The sequence below is a fragment of the Spodoptera frugiperda genome, chromosome 27 (genome assembly GCF_023101765.2).
Source record: "Spodoptera frugiperda isolate SF20-4 chromosome 27, AGI-APGP_CSIRO_Sfru_2.0, whole genome shotgun sequence".
Classification (NCBI taxonomy): Eukaryota; Metazoa; Arthropoda; class Insecta; order Lepidoptera; family Noctuidae; genus Spodoptera; species Spodoptera frugiperda.
Window position 1 is genome coordinate 10,225,879 of NC_064238.1, and position 26,575 is coordinate 10,252,453.

The 26,575-nt window shown below is 36.4% G+C and overlaps 1 protein-coding gene across 1 annotated transcript; it reads right to left on the reverse strand.

The window, feature by feature from the left end:
• Positions 1-20: 20 nt before the first annotated feature.
• Positions 21-26,210, reverse strand: LOC118263352 (kinesin-related protein 4). The gene is made up of 28 exons (XM_050705508.1): positions 25,883-26,210; positions 25,526-25,760; positions 23,850-24,009; positions 22,483-22,557; positions 20,832-21,034; positions 19,655-19,780; positions 19,160-19,298; positions 18,255-18,463; positions 17,589-17,728; positions 17,017-17,079; positions 16,633-16,745; positions 16,070-16,237; positions 15,339-15,495; positions 9,448-15,013; positions 7,879-8,044; positions 7,337-7,478; positions 6,705-6,819; positions 6,456-6,489; positions 6,065-6,173; positions 5,864-5,939; positions 5,344-5,509; positions 4,811-4,919; positions 4,212-4,377; positions 3,600-3,765; positions 2,830-2,962; positions 2,491-2,579; positions 2,028-2,147; positions 21-1,577 (listed from the first exon to the last, which is right to left on the reverse strand). Exons 1-28 carry the CDS (start codon positions 26,031-26,033, stop codon positions 1,446-1,448), a joined length of 9,228 nt encoding a protein of 3,075 aa, XP_050561465.1. The 5' UTR covers positions 26,034-26,210; the 3' UTR covers positions 21-1,445.
• Between the last annotated feature and the right edge of the window lie 365 nt (positions 26,211-26,575).

A 26,575-nucleotide genomic window follows, 5' to 3' on the forward strand; every position in this document is an offset into this window, starting at 1 on the left:
ATAATAAATAAAAGACGCTATAATAAATCAAACATTTATTTTGTAATAGTATCATTCACATCAGCAGATTAACATTGAATGAAATGTGTTCAATTTACATCACTGAGGAAGAACTTTTTGAGAAACCAGAAACTTTAGGAATTACTATTATTTTGTAATTACTGGACGTAAATTATGATTGCTCGAAGATTTTAAATGAAGTAACCAGTTTCATTTCAATTCCCAAGCAATGTAAATTGAAAATAAATTCAATATTACTATTTCAATAAAAATATTCTCTGAGTAATTGTAATTGTGCACATTATAGACAAATGCAATTTTATTAATAGACGAACGAATCATATTTCTTATAATTAAAAACAGTTTGTGCGAATGTGTGAGGCAGACTTTTTGAGTATACTTTTCAAAAGCGAAGATATAATTATGTACATAGATATTGCGGTTTGGTGCCAGACTTTAGTTTATAGAGCAGATATTTTGCGACCTATTAGAATGGAAGGTATCCATAAGTACCCCTCATTATGTATAAACTGAAAGAAATATTTACATAAGGAAAGTAAGTAGTTAAATATAATTTTATTTGCATTTTCAAACTAATACCACTATAATATAAATACTTTTGACACACATACATTTAAGTACACTAATAATACAAATATTTTATTAACTCGAGAAGTTTATTATGTATTGACTATGTTGATGTAACATGTTTTATTATATAAATTTAGCTTTCGCTCATACATTATAAATACACTTACGCTCCCCACAATAAGGCTCAAATTGGGGTTAAAAGCTCTTTACGATCAATAATATAATTACTATAGATTGTACATAATTCAATATTACGAGAATTAATTTCTCTATTTGTTCTAAAATGGCACCGATGCTCACAACATTAGCTTTTAGGTCAGACATACATTCAATCACATTTAACGTTGATACTATAATTTAATCACACGTATTTTCACAACAATTAATTAATTAGTACTATGGACTGAATCTTTAAACTTTATTTAAACAAATTAGATTAATAAATTTGGTTCTATTAAGAAATGCTTTTGGAATGTTGTAGATACATTCAGTCTAAGTTTGGAGTGATTTTTAATATATTTTTTTAGTGTTAATGAAGAATTTATTTACCCGCATCGCCACGCGTGCATGCAGTGCGACTATGTCGCAAATATAAAATACTCTTTCGAAGGGCGGATAGTAATCATTCAGTCGCATCTTCAATCTTCATTTCTACGTAAATACAGATATAAAAATCAGGTTAAGTCGGTTATTAACACGTATATAATATAACACAGATCAATAAACATTAATTTTCACACATTTAACTACCACGAGAGTATTACACTACGCAATTAAGTCCAGCTTATCGCGATTACTGTCATTACCCGTCACTTGCACTGGTCATATAACTATGAACACACACTAATGTTGTTTCAGCCCTGGTCGGCTGGGTCCTCATTTTCTCTATTGGAGTCCTTGCCCCTCTTCTTGCAAATGTTCACCAGTTTAGCATTGATTTTCTTTAGTTTTTGGTTCTCTTTTATCACATCTGTTAGTTGTTGGTTCTGAAAACAAATATTATGATGTTGATACAATATTGTCTTGTGTTTGAATAGATGATTATTCGAGTTGGAGCTGTAATGTACGCAAGCAAGATTGTCGAATTTTCAACAAACGTGTAAATAAGTTAAATCTAAAGTAAATCAGATTTTATAATTATGATGTGACGATATTTAAGCGTCTATTGAAACCCTCATATGTGTGAGAAAAGGAGATAACTAATCTCTAAAATATTTCTGAACAGGTCTAATTACCCCCTTCCCTAATCTTCCCAATCCCGATTCCCCAACAACCTTTAAATTCCTAACCCCCAAAAGATCTCTGGTGGTTTGGGTGTCCATGAGCGGCGGCGATTGCTTACCATTAGGTGATCCATCTGCACGTTATACTCTCCTTTATACCATAAAAAGGTCTATTAATCAATAAGAACAATGACAATATCTGGAGCATTGTACCTGTACGATGGCACTGCCGGTGGCGACATACATGGCGGGGTGCGCGACGTGTTGCAGCCCCGACACGGTCACCAACTGCTGCTCTAATACTGCTTTCTGCTGAGAGAGCTTCTCTAGGACCTGGGACCAAATATATATATCAAAATCATTGACCTTGAGTGTGAGACTATCATCATCATCGTCATCATATCAGCCATAAGACGTCCACTGCTGATCATAGGCCTTCCCCAATGACTTCCAGATAGAAGATTGTGTAGACTATTGCCAGAATGATAATAGTAGTTACTGATATGGGCAATCGCAAATATGGCAGTATAAAACAACACAAGGGTTTGGTTAACCATTTTCAGTGACGCCATGTTGATACTCCGAGCTGGCCATTCCCCAACGTAAAGATCTCCTTATTTTTTTAATTTGCAGCCTTAATAAATAAAATATAGAACTTATTTGTGGATCTACTCACCGATTTCAATCGCTTTATTTCCTTCGTTTGCACATTTTCCGACAAATGACGCCCACTTCCATCGCGCTCCACTTGGTAACTTAATAAATCTGTGAATGTTTAATAGTTATAATAATTAATACCATTTATATTTTGTTCTTTTGAAAGTTGTTCTACGTTAGTCATTCAGGTATTTGGCGAAGTTTGATTTGGAGGCAGTTGAAATAAAATTTGCCTTTTCAATTTAGAAGTTTTCAGTCCGAAACTGGTTCGAACACTCTACTGAGCTTATACTAGACGTAACAATCTTTAACATATTATGTTTGTATAGCATAATGATATTAAATGAAGGTAACATACCATCACAAGTCTCCGTGGAAGCATCCTTGAACTCTACAGTGGACGTTCGGTTCTGGTCGTGAAGACTTTGTCGCTTCTTACGCGTCGAATGCGCCATTGCGTTGAAATCACCTTGGAATTCTTGTAGTTTTGCCTGGGAAAATTAATGAGAATATTTTAAAGTAGGCTTATTTCGAAGATTCTGTCCTTTCTTATCACAGTGAGCACACTAAACAAGAACATTCTAGCTAATAATAATTATTTTAATCGGCTTACTCATGTAATTGTTTGACGAGGAACTCGAGTAGTTTAGTAGTAGTTAGTAGCAGCACGACAAACGCCGCTTCGTGTGGCGCGGAATGCTGCTTATGAATGGAATGCTGAATATGAGCCTCTAGCATGGCTTGAACCTAGTCAAGTTCCACGTCAAACAGTTACATGAGTAACCCGATAACGTTATAATTCATTTAGTATGTCTCACTAAAGTTATAGTAAGATTCTTGATTTTATAAGAAGAATGACTAATAATAAGAAGAGACTTATTTTTTATATAATATTACATTATGGCGTATAATATGATGTTTACAGATAAATATTTATACGAATACAGATTATCCCATCGGCTTTTTGGACAATAATAAACACACAACAGGTGTTCCCAACACAACCCTTTAACACTTTAAACGCCTAGGGGCCTAGGGAGTCACCGATGACCGACGTTAGCGGAGGATTTGCCTTCAACAGTTTTCTATTGGCGGTCAAAGGCTTAAATATTCAATTTGACCACATACCTCTAGAGTATTCTTAGCCTCCTTCAACCTGCGGCACTGTTCCTCCTTCTCCCTGAGATACTGCGCGCAGGTCTCGCACTCATCATCCAGCTCTTTGTACTTCTGTCGCAGCTGCATCAGCTCTTGTTTACATGCTTGAAGCTCATGCCTGGTTGACTCTAGTTCCCTGTAAAATCATTAATAAAACTTATTTAATTTCTTAACTAAAAAAATCACGGTTACTTTAATGTAAATGAGTAAACCGTGATTTTTTTGGTTAATTTAGTATGTCTCACAAAAGTTATTATAAAAATATTTAATTTCGTCTGAATGCCTTGTTAGTCGATTGGTCGGAAACCCGTTAGTCCAGAAAGGAGTCTTTAATGATTTAGTTTTCGAAATATTCACAGTAGTGGAAACTTGAAACAAATTGTTGTATAACAAACAGCCTGTGTTTAAAACAAACTGGTGCATATATGTTTGCTACATTTTATAACTGCACCTTTGATTACATAAATAGGGTGTTGTCATGAATGTAAGTAAAAAAAAAAAGGTGTTACAAAACAAAATTCGAAAATACACCCTCTTTCCATGACATTAAAGTTAAAAATTCCAATTTCATCTCAACAATACCTGTTGCCATTCTTTTCCAAAGCCTTCTGCATTTTAGCGATAGTGTTCTTTAGGTCTTGTTTCTTGAAACGTAACTCTTCAATGGTTTTCGTTAGTTTCTTGTTTTTCTCCACTTCCGCGTCGAATGACATGCGATCCACGACTACTGAATGCAGGTTTGTCCAATCTGATGGAATTGTTTCAATATTAGTACAAAAATAAAGCCCTTTGGGACTTTTAATAACAACGTGGTATTATTATATAGTTTAAGTTTAGCTTATGGGACAAGGGTGTAAGTTTATTACATAGGTTTTACGCTAGGGAGAGTGGGGATATCCTCAACACGGCTAGGAGTGATCTGTCTTTTGGTTTCTGGAGGCTTAATACCCCTCCTCTCTAATCTTCCCAATCCTTGATTCCCAAACAACCTTAAATTCCTAACCCCAAAAAGGTCGGGAACGCACTTGTAACGCCTCTGACGTTTCGGGTGTCTATGGGCGGTGGCAATTTTTTATCATCAGGTGATCCATCTGCTCGTTTACCGGCTTATACCATAAAAAAAGATGAATCTGAATAAACAATGACAAATTATTATATGTTAGGATAAAAAGATAACATACCTTCATCAGTGTTAACACCAACATGGGCGAAAGTCGTTTTCGAAGCGATCTGTTGACTCTGATTAGGATTGCACGACTGCAGCTTTTCTTTGAGTTCCGACACCGTTGTCTAGAAGAAATACATTTTCATTACTTGTGATAGGTAAAATGCTTACTTGGAAAATCTGTCATGCATAGTGAACACTCGAATAACGAAGATGATTCCTGAATTCCTGTACTAAAAACTGGGTTTTTTATGACGCGGGATACTGAAAAGAGCGGCTAGGTTTTGTGGAGATAACATCTGTGATTCTATAACCTTTATTGTTTTTTAATGGGTGAAAATAATCCAAAGTCTTCTTCCGCCTTGGGCGTGGCGAGACGGAGTGTCAGACTCCTATTGACTTAAAACCACCCCGTTTATACTTCTGCTCTTTGAGCCAGAGACTGGGTAAACCCGCTAGATTCCATACCCCTAATTTATACCCATTTTTGAACTATTTTGATGTTTACAATAAATTATTATTTAAAGTCATATAAAAAAATCCGTTTACCTGTAAAGTTGCTTTCTCCTTCTTAAGCCTAGCGCACTGTTGGTCCCTCTCCCGTAGATACTGTGCGCAGGTCTCACATTCCTCGTCCAATTCTCTGTACTTCTCCTTCAATTCCTCCAACTCTTGTTGGCAGGAGACCAGGCGTTCTCTTAGCTGAGCTGCCTCACTGAAATATAAGTGTTTGAGTTTGCATTAACCTGATGGCGTGTACCTCTTGTTCTTCGTCCAAAAGAGAATTAGCTAGTATAAAGATATAGTGATTGGACAAAAAAATCTCTTACTACATTTTCACTATCAGGTTATCAACATACAGTACTGTAAAACGGGGTGAATAGATACAGAAGAGGGGTAAATAAATGTTGGAAAAATGTTCTAACATCTATTCACCCCGTATTACCGTTAGCCCCATTCCTTATATGAAAGTTTTATGCATGAAGTAATAAATCACATACTGATTCAAATCCTAGACAATTGTAACCTATCATTAGATTTACGTACTTAGAATTTACGTAGTACTAACCTTACAATATCCCCAGAAGCGTCAGACGGTTTCGAATGGTTGAGTTCATCAATTAATCGATTCGAGATATCCATACCTGCGAAGAGTTAGAGAATAGGTTACATTTATTCGAATCTTTGACCATGTTACCATGCTAATTACTGGTTCTGAATTACTTTGGATGGAGTGTTATAAGGAATAGAATGATGTAAAAGATGTTACCGTGAGGTGAAGGCGTGTGTCGCAGTACGGTGCGGTGTAGGTCGTGCGTGCTCTGTCGCCGGCGCCGCGTCGCCACTACGCTACTGGGCCGCGAACCGGGCTCCTCCTCCTTGGTAATCATAACAGTCATATAATCTATCATAATTCGTGTTTGAACAATAAGGAATTTCAACATCCAATAATTACGACTAGTTTCGAGTACTAGCTAAGGGCCCTAATCGTGCTCGAATTTAGTCAGACAATCTCGTAATGGAATACGTCTCACGATAGTTATTACGAAAAATATTAATATAATAATATCGGGCCCATAACTTCTTAATTAAAGATTTGGCGCACTGGATATTAGATTTTAGCTTTTAAATTGGGATTTATACGAGTAATTTTACCGTACCTGATCAGTTCGAGTGAAGGAGCTGCTATCACGGCTGAAACAAAAATAAAATAAAATCAAAATCTGACAATGAAATCTGAAATGTAAATGAATTAGATTTTTTTTTCTTGAATGGCAACAAAGTCTCCAATACAGTGGTTGTCGACTATACTGCCAGTGTCAAATGATGACGGCAGATTAATAAACCTTCGAACTTTAACAATTTGAATATTATTAAGCTGCTTGCTTTGCTATGCTTTTCAAACTTACCCTTTACTATTTCTCATAACAATAGGACTGCTTCTATTCGACATCTCATCGTCGATATCAGGGAACAAGTCATCTGGCTTAGCACGAGATTCAAATATGGTTTCAACATTGTGATCTGAAACAAATAGAAACATGTTATGATTGTAGACAATAGCTGAAGTTTGAAGGTCAATCGCATTTAAGAAAATTAAAATTTTATTAATAGAATAATACATTATTTTAATACATGACAACATTAATTTCTCAGTTTTAATTCAGTTGGCAACTAGAGTTTTGAGCAGTTTTGGATCGAAACACTTGGGCCACGGGGTCACATGGCGCACATTCTGTTTTAAAAGAGATTGCACGTAAGCTAATCAACTCTACACGTGACCAGAAGATAAGCTTTGTCATTCAACGTGGCAATGCGGCCAGTCTTCTGGGAATGTTTCCCGGTGGCAGTGATCCTTATGACTTTGACGCCTAATGGAGGGAATTGGTATTTTTATTCAATTCTTCTTTGTTTCGGTTTTAGTTTTAAGTTATAGTATGTTATATTTATGTAAAAGAATATATAAAAAGTAATTTCGATAGCTAAGCAAAGAATGCAATGTTATTATTAAATAGAACAGAAGAAATAGTAATAAGGTCACCTCCAAATTCGTGTTTATTTTCGTCGAATAGCCGCTTGGAGTCGTGTAGGCTCTGTCGTCGGCGCCTCGAAGAGTCTGTGAGAGCGTCCAAAGACGGCCGGGACTTCACTTCTAGCAGCGCTTCCAGTTCCATCACGCGAGCCTAGAAGCCAAGCCGATACAAGAAACATTACGATATTTGACGGACAAATTCAATGTAGTACCAGTAGGTGTCTACTCCGGTTCTCGAATGCGAAGTTTCGTTTAATCTTCGGCCGCAAGCGTTAGTAGGTTTTATTAATTTACTAATAAAATTACTTAAAATAATGTTTTATTTTTAATTTCATACCTAAATTGATTTATTTATCTTCATTTCATTTGTTCATTTTTGTTCATAATATGTTCGCAATAAATGGAATTGTAGTATGAAATCTGCGAAAATTCGGACGAAACTTTATTTTTCGTTGAATTTGAGTAGACCTCCAGTTTTGTAATAGACAGCACGTCTATGGCTATATACAAATACAAAGGGTACTAATATTAATTAATTATTATAATATTACCTCTAAAGTTTCCTTATTCTTCTTCAAGTGTTCAATTTCATCGTTGACCTCATCTCGCAAGGTTTCACACTGTTTCTGTAGCGCGGCATACTTCTGTCTCATTTCCTCTGCTTGCGTCTTCTTCTCGCTGATAGTGACGTCATCCTCATTCTTTTGCTTTTCTAGCCTAAAATAAATAATTATTTTAGTATGCAGGTTACAGAGGAATTTAAAGGTATTTTGTTTGTATAGAGATGTTATGGGAAGGATAATTTGACAAGATGAGTGCAGCATTTAAATGTCGAAAGAATGTGTAATGAAAATATGAATAGATTGTGTGAGAAATGATTTAAAAAGGGAAGGGGCGGAGGAGGGGGATTGCGTTGACATGGAACCTTTTGACAAGGCAATTTAATTTGGGATATTCACAGATTCACAGTTAAGTTATGGTTAAACTAGGTAGTCGTTGGCTTAGCTCGTATTCAGATTCCGTTGAACATTCAGTAATTTTAGCGAGAAAGAGTAATAGATATCATTCGAAGGGCTAAGTACGAATTTGTTTTACGTTTAACGAGATCGAAATGAGACCGCGTTCGGCGCTGTTATCGGTTGGTTCATTAGAGTCGGCCAATCAGAGTATCGATCGCGGTCTCGATAAACGTAAAACAAAGTCATAATAATCCCTCTGTGTACCGTCAAAGTTTGATATATTAGTAGGTTTGTTAATAGATTAACAATTTACGCGTGATCGAGTAACAAAGTATTTAAGTAGAGACGTACAATTTGATTATTTGTCCAATTATCGATTAGCCTCAATAAAATCACTACTTTAAGGTTACTGTAAAGTTAAAAACAATATTGCTTTATGTACTTAATTAATTTATTATAAAAAAATATTGATTTGTTTGTTTACATGGTGAATAACGAATTCTACTTATCGTCAATCAAATAGACGTTACTATAGTAACAAGTTTTATTTCTAAACTAATACTACAGGAAAATATACTAAAAAAAAATCTAGTAGGCAACAGTGTGAGTGTCAAATTTCTAAAATTAATATAGTTATCGTGTATAGTTATGCTGTAACGCAAGTTGTTTTTGAGAGTAAATTCTACTTTAAAATAGAATGGGCGATTCAAATAAAAAGTCACAAAATTACTTTTTGTGATTTTTTTCGGCGTCATTATCCAAAAGTTGACGAAACAATTTTGCCGATTAAAACACAACATTGGGTTTAATAAATGGAGCGGTGTCACTGCTACCACGATGCTTAATAACGCGTGAGAATAATGATTTGTTAAATAAAAGTTAAAGATTTTGAAGAAACACCCAAACGTCACATTATTCGGCAACTCATGTAAGTTTTACTTGGCTTTATTATGACATCAACATAAACTACATTTTACACAACTCAGAAGAACTAATTACCTTGTTAATCTCGTATTCCCAAAAGCTTAGAAACTGCCAAATGTAACACAAATGAATTTCAATATCCTTATTTCGACTCGGGAATTGAACCTGAGACTTTGTTGCTGGTCTTTACTGACCGCTAGTCCGACGTCATACTAGAATTAAATAAATGGAACTTACCTCATAATCATTCTGGTTTGTATCTCTGCCGTCTTTTCGTGCGTTTTAATATTAGTCTCAAGTCTAAAGCATTCTCTGCACTTCTCTTCGAGTTGCGCTTTCAAATCCATATTTTCTTTCAACAACTTCTTAACTTCTAGATTCATATTCTCTATTATAATACCATTTTCTCTAACCGACTCTCTGAGCACTAGAATATCTGAAGTCATCTTCTCCATTTCAATATTATTCTGTTTCAACGTCTCACCAGACTTCAATAGCTCCATAGCGTAGGAATCTTTCTCTTTACCAATAACTTCGTTCAACGATTTCAAGTGATTCAGATCATTTTGTAATCCTTTCACTGATTCTATCAGTTGAATAGTTTCTTTGCTACCGTTCTCTCTTTCTATATCTATTTCCATTTCAAGTTTCTCAATAATCTGTTCTTTCATAGCGATGGTGTGCTTTAGTTGTTTAATTTCCTCTGACATTTTACTGATGTCATCAACATGTACTTCATTTTCTCCATGCAATGTAGTCAGCGCTTGCAATTGCTTCTCCTTTTCCACCAAATCCATGGTAACGCCGGTATTGATTTCTTGCATACATTGATTACGGGTTTTAACAACTTCTAATTCTTTCTCTTTCTCTTCCAAAACTTGTTTCAATTTGTTTAATTCTAGAGTAAGATTTTCGTTTTCGTTGCCAGAGTTGACCACATTCTTATACTGGTTTATAACATAATCAAATATCACGTTAATATTCTCACTTGGTGGCGCTTGCCAATTAAAGTCAGTGGCGTTAACTATGTTCAGTTCTGAAAGTTTTTCATAACAATTACTAATTGTTTTGTTCAAATCTTTCTCTCTAGCGATTAAATCTAGCGTGACTGCATTGGAGATTTCTTGGATTCTTTCGTATTTAGCTTTGAGTGAATTGTATTCAAGTAGTTGCGCAGACAACTGATCCTTGGCCTGATTGAAGTGGGCGTTCACTGAACTCAATTCCTCAGTTAGACTCTCCATCTTTACCTGTAATAGTGTGTAGCGTTCCGTCATTTCATTCAATTCACCTTGTTGCTTATCAACTATGTTATCAATAAGTGATCCCATCATTTTGGTACTGGATAATCCTAATTCGTTGTCTAATACTTTAAAGAAATCTTTGTACATGGTCACCAATTTTGTAGTATCAACATCAGTAACACCAATAACTTCTTGGTGTATGAATTCAATGTTAGTTTTTATTCTCGCAAGGGCTGTAACAAAAGTGTTGTAATTTTGATCTTTATGTTCAAATTCTGTGAGCAATTGTGAATGTTTCTCCTTTAAGTTTGCAATTTTAATTTCCAACTGACCTGTTGTTTCATCGTAATCTTTCAATTTATTTGTTAAGTTCTCCACTTCGTTTGTATGTTTAGTAATCAAGTGTTCATAAAATGTTTTCATAAGATCGATAATTTTGATATTTTCATTGACATTATCTTTGCTAATCCCAGTCTTTTCGGCGTAGTAATTTAAACAGTCCATTTTCTCCATTACATAGATGTCAGATAGTCGTTCCTCCGGAATATCTGGCATGCTACATTTCGTCGACTGAGGACTACTCATGAGAAAGTCTTTACTTGACAACAGATATGCATTGGAGTCTCCCATACTGTCATCGAAATCCATTGCGATATTGCTGCGATCTAAATGATTTTTGATGGTGGCTACATCTTCGCTAATCTCTTTGCAATCTTCTCTACCAGCATGTAATTCGCTTTGCAGAGTGCATATCTTGTTGTACCTGGATGAAGTGTCAGAGTCACTCAGACTTCTGTTTAGTTTGGCATGAGTATTTGCTATCTGCATTTCCATGGCTTTTATCAGGTCATCTTTAGTTAAGCACTCTGAACAAGTGGAAGACACAGAGGATTGATTACTACGGAGTTCTTTTAATGATTGTTCTAACATGCTACACTTTTCCAACAGTTCTAAGTTTACTTTTTTAGTACTCTGTAATTCCTTTTCTAAGTTTTCTGCTTCGGAAATAGTTTCCATTACTTGTGTTGATAATGAATCGTGTTCTTCTTGCAAATTTTTAAGTTGTTCAGTTTTCATACTAAGTGATTTACTAAGTTTATTGAATTCAATACTTTTCATATTAAAGTCTTTTTCTAAGGCATTCAACTTCTTGATTAGAACATCGGTAGAGGGTATTTCCAGTATTAGATTATTATATTTTTGCTCGATTTCGATCTTTTGATTTTTAACGTCCGATAATTCGTTAGCCAGTGATTTTAGTTCGTCGCTTAGTGATTCCTGCGAAGGTTGCAAGTCGTTTGATTTCTTACAGTGTTCGCACATATAAAGAACACTAACGTCATCATTGATAATAGATTTAGAAGGACTAGTTTGCGCGTCACTCATTGATTCTTTACTTGCGTTGTACTTCTTAATTAATTCCCGGAGCCTTTCATTTTCTTCTTGCAACATACTGTAGCTCTCCATTATGACTTGATCATCATGAACAGCATGCAAGCTTTGTTCCATTGTTTTATTTGTTTCGTTCGGTTGAGGTGACACTTCTTTGTAGAACTGATTTAGATCTAAACAGGTCTGATCATGACCGGCCAATGTATTATCTACAGTTGTCATTGTTATGTTAGTGTCTAGCATCAAAAGATCTCCGTCTAAAGTAGATTCGTTTTTAAAGTTTGAGAGAGCAGTACTACTGTCTAATACATCTGGAAGAGAATATCTCTTGAAGCTCGCGTTTTGTTGGTCAGCAATAGAGGGATCTCCTTTCAACAAAGTTAGTAGTTTGCGCAGTTGCCTGCTGAGTTCAGGTATATCCCTTTGGCACACATTGTGGAAGCGACTGTGGTGGTGTTGTAAAGCCTTCACTTGAGATTCTAAAGATCTATTCTCAGCATATGTTGTAGCCGTTAAGATCGCTATATTTGTTTTATGATTATGTATTTGTTTTTGCAATTCTTGTGCGGGTGCAACCAGCAGCTCAACTTCGCGGCGCACTGCTTCTTGTTCCTGAATGAGATGTTTGTTCACGGTTTCCAGTTCCTCTAGAAGGTCCAAGGCTTTGGTGTTTTCTTCTTTAACGGCTTCGAGTTCCGAAGTAAGTTGTTTACACTTGCATGGATTGCTTACTGTGTAGGTTTGGTTAGTAATATCCGATACAGTAGCACTAGTTTTAGACTCGGTTTCTACGACTAGTGAGGGCACGATTGCGTTAAAGCATAAAGTACGCAAGCTCAGAGGTGACGATACATCACTATGCACGATTTTCTTTCCGTCAATACCATAGGAATCTTTGTGTTCGTATGTTACCACTGAATTCGATTGAGACTTACGTCCATTACCAGTAAGGCGATCTTTGAGATTGTCATTTTCTACTATCAATTCGTCCATCTGTTGTTTCATTATAGAATCAAGACTTTCAAATTGTTCTTTCCACATTTTTACTTTAGTCTCCATCGTCGTTAATTCCTCAGATTTTGACTCAAGCTCTGACTGCAGACTTTGGAGGATATTTTTGCTTATTGACAAATCTTTGTTCAGTTGTTTATTGTTATCTTGAATTGATTTCAGCTCAAGGCACATTTCGTCATGCTCCCTTTGAGCTTTAGTAAGCTGTTCAATGAGATCAAGTTTATTTTGTGTTAGCTCTACAATTTCCTTCTTCGCCTCTAACAGTAATTCGTTAATTTGTTTATTTTCAACATCAACATTTTTCATTTTGATAAATGTGATGTGATTTCCTATGTTGTCTAAAGTGGCTAGAATGCGATGGTAAATAACTTTGCAGTCATTATCTACATCGCCGCAGAAATCGTTTTGGATATTAAAACTGATTGCAAATTCTGATATTCTTTTAAACACGCTTCTCATTAACTCGTCTCGTTCTTGCCGTGAATTTTTAATTTGTTCCTCAATAACGATCATTTCTGAAATCTTGTCTTGTAGGAGCGATTCTTGTTTTTCCAACTGCGCAATAAGGTCGTCTGTGACCGTCTCCCTTTCAGCTAAAGCGTGGTCCAACTTCTCTTTTTCTGCATTCAAATCAGCAATTTGTTTCTTACATGCTTTTAAAGTTTCTTCATTTTGACTAAGATTAATTTTTAGACTTTCAGTTTCCGCCATTTTGTGAAGTAATTCTTTTTGAGTTTTCTCAAGTTCGTAATATAGTTCGCTGATTTTTTCCGATAGTTTAATTTTTTCTTGACTTTCGTTGTTATCTTTTTGTTTGAGGTCTTGTATTTGTTCTTGAAGTGCCGATACTTCAGAATCATATTTGGAGGTCAATGCTTTGAGTGCAACTTTTAAGTCGGCATTATGATTTATAGCTTCTGTTTTTTCTTTGACAACATCATTGGCAAGAGTTTCTAAAGTGTTCATGCTTTTGGTTAGAACACTAAAAACATTAATGAAGTTGCCAATTATGTCTGGCATCTCCTCGAAGTTGCCGGATAGTGTTCCCAGTATCCCTTGTAATTTAATTACAGCAGCTTTGGCACTCAGCAAGTTATCCCTAGATGTTTCATCTTCATTTTTTAGGAAAGATATCATACGGTCTTTCTCACTTATATCAGATTCTAATTCAGCAATCTGGTTTTTCATATCTTCGATCTGTTTCAACAATTGGTTGTTTCTCTCAGAGAGCTCCTTTTCCGTAACGTTATTATTCGCTATAGACTGAGTGAGTTTGTAATTCTCTTCTTGTAGTCTTTGCATCGTAATCGCAGTTTCTCTGTTAACCCGTTCCAGTTCGTTCGTTTTATGTTCAAAGACAGTAATTTTTTCCGAATGTTCATGTTCGACAACTTTGAGAATATTATTTTCTTGTCTCAATTTGTGAATACTGGTTATATTTTCATTTATTTGCTTGTTTAGAGCTTCAATTTCTTTTGTTTTAGATTCTATGTCTTTGGTAAGGGATAAATTGTTTATTGCTACGTCTCCATTTGTTTCAATAGTGGATCTTAATTTATCTATTTCTTTGTTACGTGTTTCGAGGGCGATTTTAAGGGAATGAATAATACGTCTCATGTTGTCGTTGTTGGTAATAAACTGTTCCTCATTGGCAATCATAGTTTCTAGCATACTGTCATTAATTTCAACAGTCGGTAGAGTCTCTTTAAGTTCCTTTTGAGAGACTTTAATTTGTAGTTCTTGTATGAGAGCGTTATAAGATTCTATATCGTTGTTAGCGGTTTGTAAATTTTCTTCCTTCCCCTTTATAGTTGAATTTAACGTATCAATTGTAGCTCTGAGTACGGAATTCTCATTGTCCATATGAGTGAGTTTTTCTTTGAACACTTGGATTTCATCATGAAGATTTTTGTTAAGGTTTTCTAAGGCGGATATTTTTTGTTGGTAGGCAAAGATATTGGCTTCTAGTTCGATGATGTTCTTGTTCTTAGTATTTAGTTGTGTATGTGTGTCGGTTACTAATTCGTTCATTTGGTCCTGTTCATCATCATTCGCGTTAATAATGCTATCGCTGTCGCTGTTGACCAGAGAAATGTCTTTCGAGATGTCCATAAAGTGCATCTCTTTGTCCAAAGTGCGGGATAATACTTTACCTGCAAAAACACATAAAAATGTAACTTATTGAACCCGTTCCCACCAGTCACTGGTGGGAACTTAACTATGAATAAAATGAATATGATTGGTGGACGCCAAACGCATCCACAGCAACGTAGCATAGCACGTCTCTGGTGGAAAAGCACTCTTATTATGGGGTTAGTTTAATGCCATACATCATGTACATTTCCAGACTCCGCGACAATAATGATAATTTTCGAAAATTAAAAATGTAATTACACTTTTGTTTGGAAAGGTCTCTCGGTATTGACTACTCAAAGTAGAAATATAACTTACATTCATGTATTTAAAAGCTGAACTTACCAATATCATCAGGTTTCTTATTCTTGGCCGTCATTTCCTCCAACAGCGAGAGAAGTTCTTCTTCTCTCAGTTTCGCCTTGTTTCTTAGAGTCTCGTAACTTACTTCGGCGTCTGTCAGTCGCGTGTTGTAGTATTCACACTGAGACGACAAGTCGTTCTGTGATAAAGAAACGTTAACATTACTTGGATATAGAAACTAAATGTAATTGTCTAGTTCAGTGTTTCCCAAAGTGGTCTGGACTACAACCTATCTAAATTAAGTTCCTAAACTCAGGACCCACCTTTAGGAAATTAAACCATTACCAATATGAAAATTAAATACAGAATGGTTGGAAAGTATGTCTTTCTATGCACAAGGCCCTCTAAAAATTCGCTTGCGACCCACCAATGGGTCGCGACCCATATTTTGGGAAACCCTGGCTAGTTTAAAGTAGATTGTAGATGGAAGGGTCAAATTAAAAGTACGCTTAACCGACGAGCATGCATGAAAAGGCTAATGAATGTTGATGAAGCGAAAGTGGTATGTAAGATTCGTATCAATTGGCGTTCCATTGTTTCTGCCTAGGGGGACAGGCGTGAGGTTATATATGTATGTATGTATGTACATATGTATGAACTTGTGGGTCTGTTTGTGTGTGTATCTTAGAGAGTAAGTGCGTGAGTGTGTAGGTAATTAAGATTTCGAGATTGGTGGGCTTTCTACATGACTATAGTAATTTATTATTGTTTACCTTAGCAGAGGTCAACATCTTGATATCTTCCTCAGTCTTCTTGATTTGGCTTTTCAAATTGTCCATTTCCGAGTCTTTTGCTACGCTCTGTTTGCTGAGTATATCAATTTGGTCTCGCAATTTCGCTATCACAGTTGCGTTATGCTCTAATTTTTCTATATATTCAACCTGAAACATGACATCACATTATTTTGGGGTAAATAAAGATGCAATTTTATAATACATACATTGCTTTTATTATCAAAAAAGTTGTTTGGAAAGGGTGAGTCTTCTCCTATAACATGGAACTTATAACATAAATGGTGAAAAGTGCACATTTATAGCCGCATTACGTACCATCATGTACACTCCGCCTACCCCTTTGGGGCCAAAGCGTGACGTTGCATAATTTTGAAAAATTATCGACCCATGGTCTGGGGTTACCCCATGCGGCCACACTTATATTCAGTAGTGATTGTTTAAACTGTTCCACCAATGAATTGTTCTAATATTCACCAATAAAGTCAATACGACGTAAATGTTGTACTATTTACAACATAGATAATGATCGATTAATAACTCACCACATTTGGCGAAAACAGCTTTTCTCTTTCAGTTAGTTCTATAATACCCTTCAGGTTCTTTTCAGCCTCTTTAGCATTCCTCCTAAGTATACAAGGAGGTGTTTTAGTTGCAGCTGTAAATAGAACAAACCATTAATATTCCTTGATAAAAAAATGACCCAATTAATCCCCTTTCCAATCCCCAGACTCCCAACAACACCTAACCCTCAAAAGGCCGGCAACACACTTGTAACGCCTTTGGTGTTTCGAGGGTCCAAAGGCGACAGCTATTGCTTACAGTCAGGTGATCCGTCTGCTCGTTTACGAGCTTATACCATAAAAAGGCTATCTTGGAAATATTCACGGTAAAGTATAATGTCAAATAAAAATATATTTAATGATTACCATAGCATTTGTGAATTGGTGAACAGGTTTGGACGTCTCCCCGCGTCGAGTCGTCATCGCTGTCTGTAATAAAACACGAAGAAAATTAATTTGTCTTTCAACGCTCTTTCTTGCGTAGTTTGTCATCGCTCACGCAGGACGTCGCACTACTGTTTTGACTTAACTTTTTGAGTTGGTCCATTCATTCATTCATTCATATCGTCACGCCTTTTATCCCCGAAGGGGTAGGCAGAGGTGCACATTATGGCACGTAATGCCACTGTGTACACCCACATTTCACAATTTATATTGTAAGTCCCATGTAATAGGTGGTGAGCCTATTGCCATATACCGGGCACATTTCCAGACTCCGTGCTACCACTGAGAAAGTTTTCGAAAAACCGAAAAAAGCCCAGTAATACTTCGCCCGACCCGGGAATCGAACCCGAGACCCCTTGCACGGCAGTCGCACTTGCAACCACTCGGCCAACGAGGCAGTTGCGTTGGATTAGTCTATTATCGAGGAATGTTATAAAACATCACGCTACGATCAGTAGCAGTCGTATAGTGGGAGTATAGTTAGTGTTACTTACCAAGTTCAATGACCTCGTCGGAGAAGAAAACACTTTTGCTGGGAGGCGGAGTGATGAGACGGGCCGGCTCTTCGGGGACCGGGGCCAACTTGTCATTCTGCAGTGGTAGGAACTCTGACGGCTTCGGGATCAAACTGGGGCTGCAAGGGGTCATATACTTAAATACTGATAAACGCTAATGCACGCGTCTTTGATTAATGTATTGCGGTCTACAAATGAAAAATGCTTGTATCTTGCTTATGGCATCGTGAATAATAGTCAGTAAGTCTAAGTTTCGAGTGTGCTTTAATTATTAAGTAACTCGCTTTAATTATTACTTACTAAGCTCGAAGTAGAGTTTAAGAATAAGGTTTAATTTGACCGCTAGTAAATTGAAATCATTAAATGCTTTAGAGCTGTTATACATTATTAAGTTTTTAAAAACATGTTTCACAGTTAACTAAAAATCACGGTAATTCAGGTAAATTCATGGAGAAAAGCTCTACTAGTTTCGAGGCACAGAAGGACTTTAAATCATAAGCAGCGTGCGCAGACGCGGCGACGTCGCGCAGTAGGCTGCTTTTGTTCATGAATGTACGTGAGTTTTAGTTAATTTAGTATGTCTCACGATAGTTATTATAAAAATATGTCTTGTTTCACAATGATTTATGGATAGATAACACTTACTTATACTTCAAACTGGGCGTACAGAACTTGGGTATATTGCTGACTGGTTCATCATCAGGTATAGAGTACGTGGATATAGTTATCCGTCTCGGTTGTTGCAGTTTCCGACGGGAACCACTCATCATATCCGTACTCCGTCGATTAGCGAACCCATTCAATATGAGTTTCTGCAAGTTTGTTATCTTGCTTTGTAACTTGTGATTGTCCTCCTGTTGAAGAGATAATTATTTATTAAGTAGCAATTATAAATGTGTTCAGTTGTAGACGTTTTGTGACTGGTATGATGATGATGAAGAGTAGGTATGAGGTATGAAGTTGTTACACAGACATTTAGTAATGAATTTCATTTATACATTTAAATATAGTATTTGCTCACTAAATCAAGTGTCCAGAATCAAGTTGATCAACCTGCTTGTGTGGTGCCATTAGTTTTATTAAAACTTACTTATTTGTATCAAATTACAGTGCTCCTAAATTTATAAGTTTTTCGCTAAAACACCCGAATCATTGAATAATAATAGCCCTAAACAACGCACTTGCATTTTGCACCTTGTTCGAAAGAAATAGGAGTCAATAACATGTGTACACAATCGAAAACAATTTGGGCGGTCGGCGGCGGTCACCCGTCAGTCGTCTTTATATATTGGTGGAGACTGCACGCGTTCTTTCTATGTGGAATTATATAGAGCTGCTATTACACACCTTGGTTATGTTTTAAAACACATAATTCTACTAAATTATGCTTGATGAAAATGCACATAACCACTCTACGTACATTTATAGTCTTCCGACGCTCGGGAAATAGGACCGTTGCCGAACAGTGACGAAGATTTCTATGCACATTATTATAATTAGTGGTGTACTGTAAGTTAATTTAGTGAATATTAATATAGATAAACACAAACCTCTAAATTCTTCTTGCTCTCCAACTGGGCCTGCAGTTTATACATCTGCTTTGTAAGTCGCTGGATCATTGTATTGTCGGCAGTGACCACTGCATTCACCTCCGGGTTATTCTTTATAGCTTTAGCTCGATTCGCGAACCTAGAAAATACGTTTAAGGTGAATACAAAACCTTTTTTAAGATTATGTAGCTTCTACCACGCATAATAAACGTGGATAAAAAAAAGCTAATATGTTATTCCAAACTGTAATCAATCTCTGTGCCAATATTATTTAAAATTCAATTCAATCTATTTATTGCAAACATAGGTTGGGAGGATTTGATTTGTTGGATATTTTAGATAAAAAAAGGTTGTACATAAATCCTCATTTAAATTTTTTTAAGTATGTACCGGTATCCTCTTACATTTGGGCAATTAGTTTTAATAGAATGTAAATCTTTGCTTATCTATGCGAGGAAGAACAGCAAATATTTCAATTTGTTTCATGAAACTTACTGTAACGTAGAAAGAGTTTCTTCGACCGCCGCGGGTGTGACGGCGCATATAATGCTGGTCTTCGCGTTACCCCCTAATGAGTTCTGGAGGATACGCGTCAGCCTGCTGTCACGGAAGTTTGTGAACCTGTAAACGAGATGTACAGTTGAGTCACAATGGCTCATTCATTTTATACTTTTACTGTACTACTTCTCTACTTTACTATATACATACTTTTATTTTTGTATGCTACATACCTAAGCACAGGACATTTCAGTCAAGTTTGCAAACAAAAATATGAATGGAAAAGCTTAAAGTAAAATAAAATAAATCGATGCTGCACCAGGCAGTCATCTAATATATTAAGCTGAAGAGTTTGTTTGAACGCGCTAATCTTAGAAGCTACTGGTTCGATTCCAAAAAATATTTTTGTATTTGATAGTCCATTTATCGAAGGAGCCTACATTAGCTATAGAAATTTAGCAATTTACATGCTGCTATGACAGCGAAACAATGTTGAACTTTTTAAATACTTATGTAACAACAACACTCAAGGTTTGCCAGCGAGCTATGGAGCGCAGTATATTAGGAGTCCGATTATCGGATAGAATAAGGAACTCTACACTGCGCTCCAAAACTCAAATCGCTGACGTTGGTCAGAAAGCCGCAAGCTTAAAGTGGAACTGGGCTGGTCATGTCTGCCGCATGTCCGACGAGCAGTGGGCAAAACTCACCACTGAGTGGAGCCCACTCAACGTCAATAGACGTCGCGGCAGGCCCAGAAGGAGATGGCGGGATGAACTCGACGCCTATGAAAAGGATTGGCCACAGAAAGCTCTGCATAGAGACGAGTGGAAGGAGGGTAGGGAGGCCTTTGCCCTGCAGTGGGACGATAACGGCTGAAAATAAATAAAAATGTAACAACTTTGTATAACTGTGTTTCTAGCAAATAGATAGATTATTATTATCAATAGGAGTTGACCAGCGAGTGAAACCGTGCGGGAGTTGCTCTTAGAGTATATAATACAATCTATCCGGAGCTGCGGACTACCTAGCGGGTTTACAGGGGCTCAGGCTCGACAGGTAGGAGTAGGAACGGGGTGGTTTTTAGTCAGTAAGAGTCTGCCACTCTTGCTCGCCTCGCCCTGGCGAGAGAAGCCATTGGACGATTTTACCCCCTCAAAAAAAAAGTACTCACTTAGTGCCTTCGGACAGTTGTTTGATGACTAGAGCGAGGGACGAGAGTGATTTGTTGATATGCATGCCCTCCTTGAGTCGCTGTCCGGTGGCGCCCGTCTGCCCGCTGCGCTCCGAGCCGGCGAGGTCCACTAGGTTCAGCTGCGACACGTTCACGCAGCCGGGCTCTTCCTCACCTTCGATGTGCTTCCGAGATTCGATGATCTGGAAGATTAAGATAGGTTGTTAATAGCTAAAATCAGATAAGTGTGCAACAACCTGCTTACTGCCAGGACGGCGAAGCGAAGATGTGGCCGAAGACGGTGCACACAGACTTAGAAAGTACCTATTTACTCTGACCTTGAAAAGACCCGGGTTGTATTTCTCAGGAAAAATAGAAACCGGCAGATTGTTTCAATCCCTGGCTGCACGGATTAGGTACGTGGATTCGAACGGTTTCGTTCGCCCCACTGGCCCAAATCTTTTTACTTTTTTATAATACTCCACACTATTACGTTAGTACACTTGTATCAACAAAGATTTGTAATCCTTGGCTAGTACATAATAGGTACATATAATTAGAAAGAGGTGAAAGTGACTTTCACCATTTGTATTACGAGTCCCTTATACTATGGTGAAGCCATACATAAAGAGTAGCAAGTCATACACCAGCCAACATACCATACTCTTTTTTACTACTTATAATAATAATTTCAGATAGGATACCAATAATAGAGAATCGAATCATAGAGCTCAGCTCAGCAGTCGTACTGGAGACCAACCAGCCGGGTGTAGTCAATCTCCTTTACACTAAGTAGGTATTAATATGATCGTTTTTGCATAGCCCACTTCCCAGGAGATATTATAGTGCACAGATGTGTGCGCAAACACAGGTGCACTCTTTCAACCCTATTGGATTGGTCGTTTTACTCAGAAAACGCCATTATCGCATTTATTATTAATAAATTATTGGCCGGAGCGGGAATCGAACCCGCGACACGTTGCACAACAGCCAGTCACCAAACCGTGCAGTCAATATGTAAGTACACTTGTACTGAGTCACAAAGAATTTTATTTATTTAGTTTTTGCCGACAGCCGCCGCATTTGAATGAAGGTGTATCATACACCATTACATCAGACTAATTCCAAATAAGGCGTACAAGGTTGTATGCGATATATTGTGCCCACACAATCTAAACAAGTGCTTATTAGACTTTTTAAGCAAGTTTTTTAATTTAAAATCACTTTTTTGGAATTGGACGCAAACAAGTAGACGGATGACCTGATGATAAGCGAGCAGCACCATCCATGGACGCCCTCAACACTAGAAGTGTCACATTACAAGTGCATTTCGGCCTACATTTAGTAAATAAATGTATTGTGGACATAGTAGGATCACCTCGAATTAAAGGCTCCTCTACAAAGGCGCGTTATTATAGGTCGATAATATCGCATGCTGTATTGCGATAGTGCGTCCCGATTCTCCCGATTCCTTGCAAACAGCTGCGTTTTTATCGTCCGATATAATTTTTTATGAGAATTTTTCCTTTACATAGCCGAAACTATGTTTAAGTAGACATGACATCACAGCTGCAAATATAGTGCAATGTATACAAACGAAAATCAACCTTATTATTAACTTATTTAAAATAAAGTATTGTAATGTACTTACTATTTGAAATATGGAATGTGATCGGCTACTTTCTTCATTCATTTTCGTAGCTCCTTTTTGTCGATTTGCTTCACCCTGGTAAAGAAAAATTTTTTTAGTCATAAAGTGACAGTATACCTCTAAATTGTCATGCAGGCTAAGTCTACTTTAAATAGTAGACTCACTGGTATTATTAGCGTCATTAAGAACAAATAGTGTATGACTTATTACGTAACGTCACGCCTTTAATTCCCGAAAGAGTATGCAGAGGTGCACATTACGGCACGTAATGCCGCTCGCTATACAATGTACACCCACTTTTCACCATTTGTGTTATAATTCCCATGTAATAGGGGGTGAGTCTATTGCCATATACTAGGCACAATTCCAGACTCCGTGCTAATACTGAGAAATTTTCGAAAATCCGAAAAAAGCCCAGCAATACTTTGCCCGACCCGGGAATCGAACCCGAGACCTCTTGTCCGGCAGTCTTTCTAAAATAACATGCTAAATATTAGTTACAGGTAATTGAAAAAAAAAATCAAATACTTATCCAACTTGAGGGCCAATGCCAAGAATGCGTGACTATAGGCAACAAATAAATATAAATTAAATAAAAAATATATATTTTATATCATACATACCCTACCACCACACTCATCCCATCCACCTCTGAATGTAAGCCTCATACAAAAACAATAACCAAGTATATTATATAAATTAGTGTAATAAATAATATCTACAAATGTATATTTAACACAACAACACAATAAACAATGCACTTTATGTTTTAAATAATAAAAATGGTGCTCCATATAGGATATTATCCTGTGATGTGATTGTATTTACAAATACATTTAACATGTACTGCACCCAAACCCAAAACAACTTATTTAATGTAATGGATCTCACAAAAAAATAATTGGAAGATATTGTTAGAGGAGAAAAAAACCATGAGGTGCACTTCCCTCAGTGTATTTAATGCAGAAGATAGAAAGACTTAGCCCAGTCACCATGGAAATTTGACAAAATGATTAAGTGGGTTCTATGTGTCAAAGATCACACAGAATTGTTCTATGCAGGAATTTAACCCATCAGATGTGGTTCAGTTGTCAGAGGCCCAGCTCTAGTTACCATATAGTCAAGTTGTGTGAAGCTTTGTAACAGGTAAGTGTAACGGTTCACATTGCGTCAATTGATGAATGCATGTATTCTTGATAAACAATAGGTGGCTTACAAATGGCAAATGCTTGCATCTTGCTTAGAAACAATGAAAACTATCCATGAAGTCGCAGCTTAATCCACCAATCATTTTTGACGAATGCATGCATTCATCACAACATGGACAGTACAACCTAAGATTAAAACCAATTATGTTTAGTAATTACCTCTCTCATCACTTCCATTATTTCTTCAGGAGTGGACGTCACCTTTTCCGTGACATCCACTTTGATAATACCTTCAATAGTGTCATGGATCTTTATGTTCTCTTTCTCAATATTCAGCAAATCTCTCACAGTTTCATTATAGATTTCTATGTAAGACACTCTGAAACAAAAATACAAATATATTTATCCTCTTGTCTGCCGGTATATGAGATTCAATAGAGAATGTCTATATCCCTAGCTATGACTAACAATAACTGTTTCTTAAAGCACCTATTGCAAGAAATTGCCGACCTGGCAGTAAGTGGGGTTGGTGGCCAAACGCAGACTTATCAATGTTAAAAAAAAATCTCAGTTTAAAGAAGGATGGCGAAAACTCTGACCAAAAGTCCCAACAAAATTCCAATTAAATTCTTTCGATTCATTTTCTGGGGATTCCTGGTATTTTACACAGACATCTCAAGCACACAAAGAAACAGGGTAGTCTTTAGTAAGGGATAGTCCCTACAAAATTCAAAATCAAAATTAACATATTCCAATTCTATTTCCGGGGATTCCAGGTATTTTTTACATATACACGTCAAGCACACATAAACACAAGTTAGTCTTTAGTACTTATATCTAATATTTAACGGAATGCTATCTTTAGAACTTAAGATGGAATATTTGCCATATATTTAGGGGATGGATCAGATATACTCTTTTCAAATTTAAAACTCGCAGAATATTTGCATCGCATATTATTCATATATAAATTTCTACAGTGTCTCACTCATCTTCATAGCAATCAAAACTTCCATATGAACCAAATAGCTTCCCTGAGGACTGACCAACAGTTACCTTAGTATTGGTTTGCTTTACATTTAAAGTGATTGAAACAAGAGGGCATTTGGTGCTCTGATTGGTTGGTTTATTCGAGTCGGTTAATCAGAGCTCTAAACACGCTCTCGTTTTGATTACTTAAAACAAAAAGCAAACTCACACTAAGGGTACAGATAAATATTTCTAAATGAAATCTTTAAGCTTATTAAAATAAATATTTTGACTTTGAATTGTTATCATTGATATAGAACTATTGAATAGGATTGCTAATCAGTAATTTGAATATTACTAACCTAGCCTAGTTTAAGCCTACTTTAAAAACTTACATAATATTTACTGATTACAGTACACTTTTTATCATAAATTTATCTGATAACTTCAGTTAATATTTTGCTAATATTTAGCACAAACTAATCAATTCCTTCAATGTCATTTCTTATTTACTTAGCCTTGATCATTGAGAGTTTTATCTTGTGTGTAGAACTATGTATACTTTTTTAAAATATGCATTAGTCGGAGAGGTAGTAGGAGAGCATATAATATTCTACTTATCTTTTCATTCTCATTCTACAAAGGTAATTGTAATATAAGCAGATTGGTTGGTCTCTTTTATTAATTACAAGTTCAATATATTCTAATAAGATGCAGGCCGATTAGAAATTGCACTTGAAAAATATGCTAATTTAATATTTAAAAATGTTGTACATATTGTAAAGTTAAGACTTATAAATAAATTTAGTCGCTGTTTTAAATCATTACATTCTGCAGAAAATATAAATCACACTCTTTAGCATTTAAATCGACTTGCAAGACGGGGTCATGGTCATTGCAATGAGGGTAAATAAATAAAGTCTTACCTAACTAAGAAGTCCCGATCAGGCACGCTTCTGATGATCTCAAATAAGTTAACAACGGCAAGCGGAATGATACCAGGCGAGTCGTCCGTGCCTGTCATTGTGAATGTTTTCCCTGAAGACGTCTGGCCATAGGCAAATATAGTGCCGTTGAAGCCAGCCGTCGCGGCTTGCACGATAGGCTTCGCGATCTCATCGTACACGTCCGAAGTCTTCGTATCCTGGTCATACACTCGGTCTGAAAGAACATTGTCCACTTACTTTTAGCGTTAGCCTTCTATGACGTATCTAACTCATTAGAATCACTTTGAATTGCAATGCACTGGTAAAGTAATTGAGGGTTATTAAAGTTTCACTTACCGAATGTGTAGTATTGGCCGAAGTCCTTTCCATTTTGATCGAGCTGGTATAGCGTGTTATTCTTCACACGCCACCGGTACGAAAGTTTGCTTTCAATTTCACGTAAAATTAGAGGTCTAACTTTGACAACCACTTTTATATTGTCACTCATTTTAGAACATTATATTATCACTGATCCCTAATGTAGAATAAACACTAGCAAAATTAGGCATAAAATTCGAGCACAACCTGCGTATTCGTCATTTTTACCATCTCAGCAAGAAACAAACATAAACAGAAACAGAAGCAGAACACTGAAATAACCGACATACGATTTTAAACTGAAAAAATAGAATTCCAATTAGTGATGTGCTCTAATCGACTATCGAATAATCGGTTTCATTTTAGTACAATAGTCATCACGGTGTATACCCTAGGAACCATTTCAAGTCTAGATAATATTTTTAGCTATATTGTGAGTATCTAGCTAGACAAATGTTATAACAATGGGTAAAAAAAATTGCGTGAATGGAAATTAGGGATTGAATAAATCCGGTAAGTACTGTAATATTGTAATATGTAAGTAATATTTAAGAATATCCTTTATTTCTTGTTAAGTAACTAACTAATGGATTGTTCGTATTAACCTGAACGTTTGTATAAACAGATTGTATAAATTCGATAAAAAATATCTGTTCGTTGTACATGCCTAAC